At 40.0% G+C, this 10585-nt stretch overlaps 1 protein-coding gene across 1 annotated transcript; it reads right to left on the bottom strand.

Moving 5' to 3' along the window:
• Window positions 1–123: 123 nt before the first annotated feature.
• LOC139167951 (small ubiquitin-related modifier 3) lies at window positions 124–10585 on the bottom strand. Its single transcript, XM_070753128.1, has 4 exons — window positions 10226–10585; window positions 7612–7740; window positions 5083–5154; window positions 124–1838 (listed from the first exon to the last, which is right to left on the bottom strand). Exons 1-4 carry the CDS (start codon window positions 10244–10246, stop codon window positions 1776–1778), a joined length of 285 nt encoding a protein of 94 aa, XP_070609229.1. The 5' UTR covers window positions 10247–10585; the 3' UTR covers window positions 124–1775.

Below are 10585 nucleotides of genomic sequence, written 5' to 3'. Positions count from 1 at the left end.
TATAGCAAACATTTCTAGATCAAGCTAGAACAAGGAACTAACACATGCTACAAAGTACTGTAACCAGTTATTGAAATTGTATTTCTTTGCTGGTTACATTAATACCCTAAAAATTAAATCCACTCTCAATAAAAGAATTTTAATAAAGATGTGCATATGAATAAATTGTCAGCATTTCAGTGATACAGCTTTGAATAATCATATGAAATTCAGCAACATTAAATGTAAGCCAAGAGAGAGTACCAAATTACTGTGTAGAGTAATAAAGGACATTTATTGTACAATTGAGTAAATAATTAACAATTTTAAATGAATATTTCTCCTTGGACCATTTACAATTATAGGGAATAGGTGAAGATAGGCAATCTTCTCAAAAGGGTTTCTTGCAAACCAGTACTGTTCAATATAGATATAAAAGGAAGAAATGTTCTTTCCCAAACAATGAAAAAGCATACAAAAAGTAAACAAAATAGTTTAATGTATCCAAATCACATGTAACTACTACTGTATTTCCTCGAAAATAAGACCCTATGTATTTTTTTAAACCCTGAAATAAGCAGTTGGCCTTTTTGCCATGCACTCAAAAACTAGATTGGGCTTATTATCAGGGGATGTCTTATTTTGGGGAAAACAGGGTAAAAGTCATTTAAATGTGAGCTTTTTGGGAAACAGGTCCTTCACATTCAATATTTTCCCAATGGTATACTTGCATTATAGCCACTAAAATTGAAATTCTTTGTTTTTTAAAGTTAATATTTAATTTACTCATCAGAAGATAAACTCAACTCTTGTATTGCATTCTGCTGTAGGTTTCCCAGGTAGTGGTTGCAACAAAGGAAGCGTAAGATCCTAATGGGTAAGCAGAATACAATACACAGCTGTTTTAACTTCCACATCAGGCTATAAAGCAATGAATCTACAAGGTCAACTTTTAACAATAAAAAGGTATATAGCTTTTATTGTCCAATAAATCATAAAAGAAATGCTTTGGGTTACAACTATTTTACTGAGAATTTCTCCTGCATAAGGAATTGCACAATTAACAAGAATTGCTTTTTAAAACATCCTGATCAATCAATTTAAAGATTATCACATGCTCTGGTACTCTAACCTGGATATGTGAACCTTATAGGAAATGTGGAATATTATGTATGCAAATAGTGTAATTGCTGACAAACTCAATAACTCCCCATTTAAAAACTGATTCTATACTATTTTATTAAGAAAAAGCACATGTACATTTGCATTACCTTTAACTGCCACTATAATCAGCATTCTGCCAGTATTGCTCTTTTCATATATCCCCCATTAACAGTTTGAGTAATAATTGTTTATGATAAAATTTTCTTGTCTCAAACATCTTTTGAGAAAAAAATCATATCACAAAGAACAAGTATTTCAATATTTACATTGTCATAATTAAGCAATAAAACAATAACTAAAGGCAGCACTAAGTATGTTCATTGTACAGTAGGTTGGTATTTAGGTCACCATTTTAGAAGAACAAGATGACAGTAAACAACCAGTAATTACTTATTTGAAAATTTAAAATTTTTTACTGGGCCCATTTTTTATGAAGTTATTTTCCATAGGATAGTTTCAACTTGCACACGCAGAATATCAGGGACAGGAAAAATTTGGATAAATGTCCTCAGAACAAGAGAAGATTCCTGTATGATTGGCATGTTCATTTGTTTACTATTTAATAGCAAATCCAAGGACAGATGATGAAGTGGATGACATTTTGTATTCCTCTTCCGAAATGAAAAGGACATTTAGCATATGCCACCAGTTTGCTGTTGAAACACATCAATAGTATCTTCATCTTCCATTTCCAACTGTTAAAACACAAATGACACATGTTAAAAAATGTTATAGTAATTGGATTTTTGTAACTTGTAGAATTTTTTTGCAACACTTATAAGGGAGATGGCCAGTTAAATGCTGTAGAAATTTCCTAGACACTGTGGTTTCATATTGAAATACATTTTCATAAATTTAGGAAATAAATCCATAGTCTTCAGATTTTCATGTCATACTTACTTAAACTGTTATATATAACTCTGATTCCTGCATAATCTTTGCTGACATGCCCACTGGATGTAAAGTAAAAATAGATCTTCAAAATTAGAACAAACATTCTTGCTATTTTTTCTTAAAAACCAAGAAGCATTACATTTGGGAAAGGAGATTGTTTCCCCAAGCTTACTTATCCATTTATATAGTTATCTCTCACCATTTGTCCCTTATTTCAACATCCCATTTCTGCTGATTTAACATGCAATCCCCTTTTTTCCAAATACTTTATGCCAGTGATTCTCAAGCTATGATCTGTGGATTGCAATGTCATCACAGAGGGTTCATGAAAGCTTGAAGATTATTTAAATACTGAGTTAAGTCTTGGGACGGGCGGGGTCTGTGACCATAAAAGGAATTTAAAGAGGGTCTCTGGTTATGCCACAGGTACTTGGCAAAAGATTGGTTAAATGTGATCACAAGCAACTAATATTAAAAATTAAATCTATAACACTAAACAACAGACAACAGATAATATTCTTATCCAAATTATTTTGATCCAGAATTAAATAAACATATTTTATCCATTCCAAGACTAGCTCTTGAAATTTAACTTCAGCTTGGTTTTTTTTTAATCCTGTAAAATAATGAGACTTTCATTTTTACCTGGAATTAAAAACAACTTATAATGGTGAAAACCTTTTAGATAGGTCTACAAATGAAGGCTGATGTGTTCCCCCAACTATGTTTATACAGAGTTGGAAATTAACATATTTTAATTGAATGTATTATCAAATATCAGTAATATAAAGTTGCAGTCTTACTAAGTAGCAAATTCATGTGGCATTTTCTCAACTCTCCAAAACGTATATTGACAGTGAAATACATTGATAATTAATACTAATTTTATGGGTGATGAAACTCCCACCATAAAAAAATATTTCTTAAAAACATATGTATAAATAACACGTAATGGGCCGGATTGTCCGTTAACAACCATAAAATGTTTATTATTTCAAATTATTAGGTGTATGATATGGAAGACCCAGTTAATACCATTCATATTTACACCAACCAAGCTTTATTATAATCAATGAAGGACTATGCCCTAGTTATTTCATTACTAGTATTATATGTTTGTTCCTCCTGTTCTTTCCTTTACCGATTTTTTCAGAGTTGGGTAGGAATGTCCTCATTGTTTTTAATAACGATTCGGTAAGGAACGTTATGATTTAGAAATGAAGAGAATGTATATTTCTCTCACGGAATCAGATATCATTATATGTGGATTATGCTCAATTGTACATCACCATTGGTGAATTTAGTGATGCTGTGGACGTCATATCTTGGAGTTGGGAGGCTATGAGGGTCTGGAAGAAGAACAATGTTCAAGTAAGCCCTGGCAAAATGCACTTGTTTCGGATTTTGAGCTCCTCTGCATCTGAGACCTTACTGCCTTTGATACTGGATGGATTACACTTAGGCCAGGAGTGGGCAATTCATTTTCCCAAGAGGCGACATACAAAACTGGATTGTTGATGAGAATCAAACCAATGGGGATGCTCTTATGGTCTGTGCTGTGGCGACTACGGATCAGATAGGTATAGCTAAAGGCCAGATGAGGCAGCAGGCTGCAAAATGCCCAGATCTGTCCTAGACTCTTAACTCCTGCTCGAAGAACAAGTGGCAGTTGTGACTTGAAGAGCCTTTCTACATACTGTATGTCATTTGCACCCATGCCTACATCAAACCTCTTCACGATCATCTATGCCCTGGTAAACTCTAGGTTACACTACTGCAATGCACTCTACGAGGTTGCCCTTGAAAAGTACCTAGAAATTTCAGTTGGCACAAAATGCAGCGGAGTGAGCAATTATATTTTTAGAAGATATATATCATACCTCTGGCATTTCAAGTTGGGGTGTATGAGTGCTCAGGGAAGGGTAGCACCTCTGGTGTAGGCGAATGGCAGCTCATTTAGGGCAGCTTTTAGGACAACTTATTTCCCTTTGGTCCCCACCTGTCACTCAGCTCTCACCTGTGGCTCCTAGTAGCCGTAGCAAGCACAGTGGCCACACCCCGGTCAACAGCTTCGATAGACTGGCCAAACCAGGCTGAGAGTAGCCAATGGGTCATTGACCTTCAGCGAGATAGACTTGTCTATCCCAAACATGAAGACAGACTCCGGTGGACTGACCAGATGAAACCTACTAGAATAGGTCAATGGTCATGAAGGCGATCTCTGCAAGCGATGTGGTAGGCTAAGAGCACGGCAAGGCACGAAAGACACCCTGATCAACCATTAGAAGGGAAACTCTGACTGCAAACCTCTACTGCCTTGTGGCTATATCCATCATTGGTAAAGGCTTCAGGAGTAAACTTTGAGGCAAAATCCAGAGCCGGAGTCCCAGAAGCAGTTTGTGACTGTGTACAGCCATGTTCTGATAATTCCTGTGATGTAACTGGAACCAATTGTATTGGCCTTTGCTATTCCACTGGGTTATTTCAGAGACGTGGAGAGTGGGGATCAGCTGCTTGGGTAACAGTCTATCCTCCATACTAACCTACCCAGGCTTCATGTTCTGGAGAGACCGAAGGATGCCAATGCTTTGCAAGTTGTATTGGTTACCAGTTTGTTTCCCAATCCAATTCAAGGTGCTGTTGTTGCTGACCTTTAAAGGCTTTCATGGCATTGGGCCGGGTTATTTGAGTGACCACCTCTTCCCAATTTAATCTGCCCATGCTATCAAATCTAGTAAAGGGAGCACATTATGTGTTCTGTAGGTCTTTTCTGCTGTGCCACCTGCACTGTGGAATTTTCTTCAAAGTGAGGTTGGCCTCATTACTGTTGAGCTTTTGCAGATTCCCCAAGACCCAATTATGCCACCAGGCCTGAGGAACCCAGAGAACAGGTGAACTGAGGAAGTGGTTCTGGTATTTTTTAAATATCCCTTTGTATCTTATTCTTTTAGTTTGATTTTTAAAAATTTTATTTGTTAACTGCTTCTAGCATTATTGTATACTGTCCAGATTCATTATATTGATTATATGAAATGAGACTCTTACCTGTGCAGGTGTATCTGTTTCATTAATTGGTTGCCCATCAAATCTGAATCTAATCTGTCTCATTGACAAACCCTAGGAAAAAAATACCTACATTATATATACACATAATGCTTGCATTGCTAAATCTGGAAAAAATAAATCTTATGTCAAAATGGATATAGCAATGATGGTGACCTTAGGGCATGCGTACCAGAGGTGGCATACAAAGCCCTCTCTACTGCACCATCACCCTAGGTCAGATTTCCATGGCGTTTCTTTCGTGAGCTTCTGTTTCCTTCCAAACGACAAAACAGAAGCTTACGAAAGAAAAAGATTTGATCTCTTGCCACACTGCTGGTGTTGAGATGCTGGCCAGTTGGTCTTGAGGTCTCTGCTGCACATGTCCACATGCATGGGCATAGAGGAGCATTATTTGTGTACATGTTTACGCCCGTATCTTTCAATTTGGGCGTGAGGACACATGCAGTTTGGGCACTCGGGGTCTAAAAGATTCGCCATCAGTGAGCTATAACATAAAGATAGAAACCAGAGTCCCTATGTGAGGGAGATGGATTGTTCCAAAATGTGATAAATAAAATAAACCACCCATTTTGTTAAGACTAACATGCACTTTGTTCATATGTGCCCTCATGCATGTATGTTCAATACATGTTCAATACTTTGTTCATACGTGGCCTCATGCATGTATGTTCAATACATGTCTATTTTACCAATCAAAACCATTCTATTACAAATATAATAGCAATGTGTGAGATCTCCCCCTAAATAGACACACACAAACCAGAAAGGTCAGTGATGGCGAACCTATGGCACATGTGCCACAGGTGGCACATGGAGTCACGTCAGAGGGCACACGAGGTGTTGCCCTGTCAGCTCCGGTGTGCATGGAAGCACTAGCCAGCTGGTTTTCAGCCTTGGGAAAGGCACTTTCGCCCTCCAGAGGCTTCAGCGAAGCTTCCCTGAAGCACTGGAGTGGAAAAAAAACCTTCCCAATGGGCAAACTCTTTGAAAAAACGGACTTCTCGTTTGCCATTGTGCTGTTTTTCACACTCCGGGGCTTCAGGAAGCTTCCCTGGAGGCTCTGGAGGCCGAAAACAGCCCAATGGGCAAACAGGAAGTCCATTTTTACAGACTTCCAGTTTGCCCATTTTTTTTCATTGTCCCAGGCTTCAGTGAGGCCTGCATGCATATGCGGAGATGGGGGAAGGTTGTGCACTTGCGCACAGGCAGCACGGGGTAAGATGTACACACAGGTACCCCTTTTGGCACACAAGCCAAAAAAGGTTCACCATCACTGAGATGGGTGATAAATATTGGACAGGGTAACAATAAGTTGGGATCATCTAAATTCAGTTATCCCTTGTCAGCAATAATGTAATATAAAGTGAAAAATAATTATCATAAAAATAATAAAAAGAACTCCTACAATATAGATATACTTTCTTCCCTAATGAGAAAGTTAAAATACATTAATTAAATGAATACAGCATACAGTATAAATAGGTGCATTTTAAAACAGAAAACCTGTGGTATTCGTTCCAGAAGTGTGGTCGAGAACCGATTTGGTCGAGTACCGAATTTATTTATCCCATAGGAAATAATGGAAATGGATTTAATTGGTTCCCAGACCCTGTTAACTCGCTGGGAACCAATTAAATCTATTTTATTTCCAATGGGATAAATAAATTCGCTACTCCAAGCTGCAGGAAAGGTGGGGGCTGCTGGAAGCAATTAGGAAAGGAGCCCCCAGAAGCTGCCATCCCGGCAGCTTCAGGGGGCTGAGGAGCTCTCTAAGAGCTCCAAGCTGCAGGAAGGGTGGGGGCTGCTGCAATCTTGGCAGCTTCTGGGGGCTCTTTTCCTCATTGCTTCCTTTTATTACCTGTAAGCAGCTTCAAAAACTTTCTCCTTCCCTGTGGCTGCAACAGCGGCGATTTCCCTTCCAGTAGCAACAGCGCCGGGAACGTCACGTGATGAAGGGAAGCCGCCGGAGCCATCTCAGCAGTTGCTGCCGCTCCAGCAGCTTCCCTTCATTATGTGACTTCCCGGCGCTCTTGCTACTGGAAGGGAAATCGCCGCTGTTGCAGCCACAGGGAAGGAGAAAGTTTTTGAAGCTGCTTACAGGTAATAAAAGGAAGCAATGAGGAAAGGAGCCCCCAGAAGCTGCCAAGATTGCAGCAGCCCCCACCTTTCCTGCAGCTTGGAGCTGTTAGAGAGCTCCTCAGCCCCCTGAAGCTGCCGGGATTACATTTCGTATAATGAACAAAATTTTCTCTGGCTGTTCGGTATCTGAATTTTTGTTCAGATACTGAAGCAAATTTTTGCCGAAAATTTTGTTCGTTATCCGAAATGTACGAGAAAGGAAGCGTTCGAGTACCGAGGTACCACTGTATATCTAATTTTATGTAGTGTGCATGTTTTATACCACCATTACATTTGCACTTGAGATCTCACATCAGATCTCCCCGGGAAGACAAGAACTTGGATAGACAAAAATATATTCATAAGTCTTAATAATATTAATTTAATTACCTGTCTCTCACAATAAGCTTTCATTAGTTTACTTAATGGCGTATGGCGTTTTATTTTAAACTGGACCACCGATCCATCTTGACCAGCAACTTTTAAATTGATATGGTCGTTTTCTGTTTTTACTCCTTCCTGCAAACAGAATATAAATGTATTAGTGTTTATGAAGTTAAGTCACATATAGGATCATGTAAGAATATGAAACACTTTTTCATATTTACCAATATGTGCTGCCTTATAATGCAATTTCATGATGCACTCTCAAAGGTGCTTTTTCAAAAGTCAACTGGACCGCTTTTTTCTTGAGGAAGAAGAAAGTGTTTGGCTTATCATCCAAGAAGCTTCATCAGCTCTAATAATGGGGGATGGAAAGATAGGTACTTCTTAGATAAGAAGCGAAATAGGGAAAAAACAGTCCAGTTGCCTTTTGAAAAAGCAACTATTGGAGAAAATTATGTGGCTAATTGGAATATATATGGCCATGTTGCTTCTCTTATTCCAGTCCCATGTCTTCAGTACATATGGACACCTACACCTCCCTCCCATATAGATGTATGTATCCATATATATATATATATATATACATATTTCCCACCTTCCTCCTGTTAGATCTCTCTGTGCTGGGCTTTCCCCCCCTAATAACCTCCACAGTACAAAATTTAAAATGTTTTCAGGTTCCACATTTTCCTGCATTTTCTTTATAACTTTAAATATTCTTGCATTTTGGAAGACTGGCCATTTTTAAAAACATTTTTCAAACTTTCAATAGCTAAGAGCACAAACATGTTATGGAAGGAAAAAAGAAAGTGTGCAAATTTTCATGAAATATAAACACAAATATAAGACACCAACAGGCTAAAAAATAAACAGGGAACTTTTTTACATTAGGGTGAAAAATTGTGCCAACACTTTTTAGTGTGGTTTGTCTTTAAGATACTAATTTTCATTTGGTATTGCTTTGCTGTGACCTTTTATACTCTTGGAGTCTTTAGGTAAAACTATTGTACAGTATATGAAATATGAAACAAATGCTTGAAAAAAAATTGAACTCCAGAAACTAATAAGTAAAAATTATCAGTAATAAGAATTTAAAGAGTTTGCTATAATTTCTATCAAAATTATTTTATTGTAACGCTATGGGATATTTTTACAAGAAGGCCTAAATGACCTGTCCTAGGGAAAGATGGGAGAACTTCTAGCCATGTGATTGTTAAGAGTCAATACTGGCTTGATGACACAATCCATCAATGCATGCTATATTGGAAACAAATCCCACAGCAGTAAATGGAAAGCATCTTCAATTAAATTTGTATTTGTAGCTCTTATATATTTCATGAGTTTTACTCTAGGAAGACAGCCATGAGTTTTAAAAAACTGTTTTAATTGTTAACTGTTGTTTTAAATTGTTTTGTATTGTTTTTAGGGGTTTTTATATTGTATTTTAAGTTGTAAGCCACTCAGTGTCTTTTGGGAGTAGCATAATAACAACAACAATAACAACAACAACACACTCATCCAGTTTTTCAGTTAATGATATTAAATATAAACTGCTCAAAAAATAAAGGGAACACTTAAACAATACAATATAATTCCAAGTAAATCAAACTTCTGTGAAATCAAACTGTCCACTTAGGAAGCAACACTGATCAATTTCACATGCTGCTGTTCACATTCAACTTTGTACAATGAGAATATTTCATTCATTCAGATCTAGGATGTGTTATTTGAGGGTTCCCCTTTTTTTTGAGCAGTGTGTGTGTGTGTGTATGAATGATTATAGGGTTTACAATCCAAAACGTGGAACTATTTTGGAAAACGATTTCCTAACCAAATGAAATTTCTTCTGAAACCATCGCGGAGCAAAATGTCTTTGGGAACCTGGATAAGGACTCTGATCCACCTCCACTAATTGCACGCAGAAAGACAAAAGGAGGAGGAGGGAGGAAAGGAAGTCGGGGTCGGCCCTTTGCTTGAGCCGAGACTCCTAAGCACGTGGTGGGATCCCGCGCTACCTATCTCGGCAGCGAGAGGAGATGGGGCTGCTGAGGACAAACCAAACCACCTCCTAAAACGCAGCTCCATCACGGAGGTTCTCCTGGCAGCTCAACGGAGTAGGCATTACCCATTAGAGGCCGTCTTATAAAGCCGCCCGGAATTATTAGCGAGAAGCCCACCTCCTATCTACTGGGCTAGTCCGGAAACCGAAACTGTCCTAGGTGTTAATAGAGTAACACGCGGCTGCGGCCTAAACCCCACTTTCGATTCCTTGCGGGAGGCTCCTGGGAGAAAGAGCGTGGGCGAGCCACCCTTCGCAGCACCCTCCTTCCGGGTGAGGCGGGTCCGGTTCCTCGCTCACAACCGGGGCGGGGAACGCTCATCTTCGGGCCCAAGACGGGGAGCGAACCGGGTTTCCATTTCAGGAAGAGCCCCCCCTCTCTCCATTCTCAAAAAGGCGCCGAGCGCAGAAGCCCAAGAGGAGCCCCTTTCTGAGGGAGGGAGATAGAGTCCGCCCGCAGAATCCCGAGAGGCCCGGGGCCTCGGCAGGGGAGGCGAGCCAAGCGCCATCCAAACGAAGCGCGAGAATAGCCGCGGAGCGAAGGCGAGCCAAGCAACTTACCTTAGGTTTCTCCTCGGACATGGCGACGCGTCAGGCAGAGACTTCTCGGGGAGGGGGGAGCGAGTCTGCACACGCTCTCTGCTCTGAGCCCCTCTTGCCTCCTCGCTCGCCCTCTCCCGCCTGCAGCAACCGCTCGCGTGGACGCGCTTGGCGCCTTGGCGATTTGCTGCTTCCTGTTGGCCCCGAGCGGGTCACGTGGGGCGCGCACGTTCTCGGCGCGCGCCCCCGATGGATGCGTGCCTCGTCGGGAGCGCGCCCTATGGGGTGGTGGTGGTGGAGGAGGTGATGGCGCCGAAGGTGCGTCACGGTCGTCTGAAGCGGGAGCTCTGTGGTGGCTAGCGAATCTTACGAGGTGGGGGC

The sequence above is a fragment of the Erythrolamprus reginae genome, chromosome 5, assembly GCF_031021105.1.
Source record: "Erythrolamprus reginae isolate rEryReg1 chromosome 5, rEryReg1.hap1, whole genome shotgun sequence".
Taxonomy (NCBI): domain Eukaryota; kingdom Metazoa; phylum Chordata; class Lepidosauria; order Squamata; family Dipsadidae; genus Erythrolamprus; species Erythrolamprus reginae.
The sequence above is the reverse complement of the archived record's forward strand: the minus strand, read 5'-3'. Positions and strand labels throughout refer to the sequence as shown.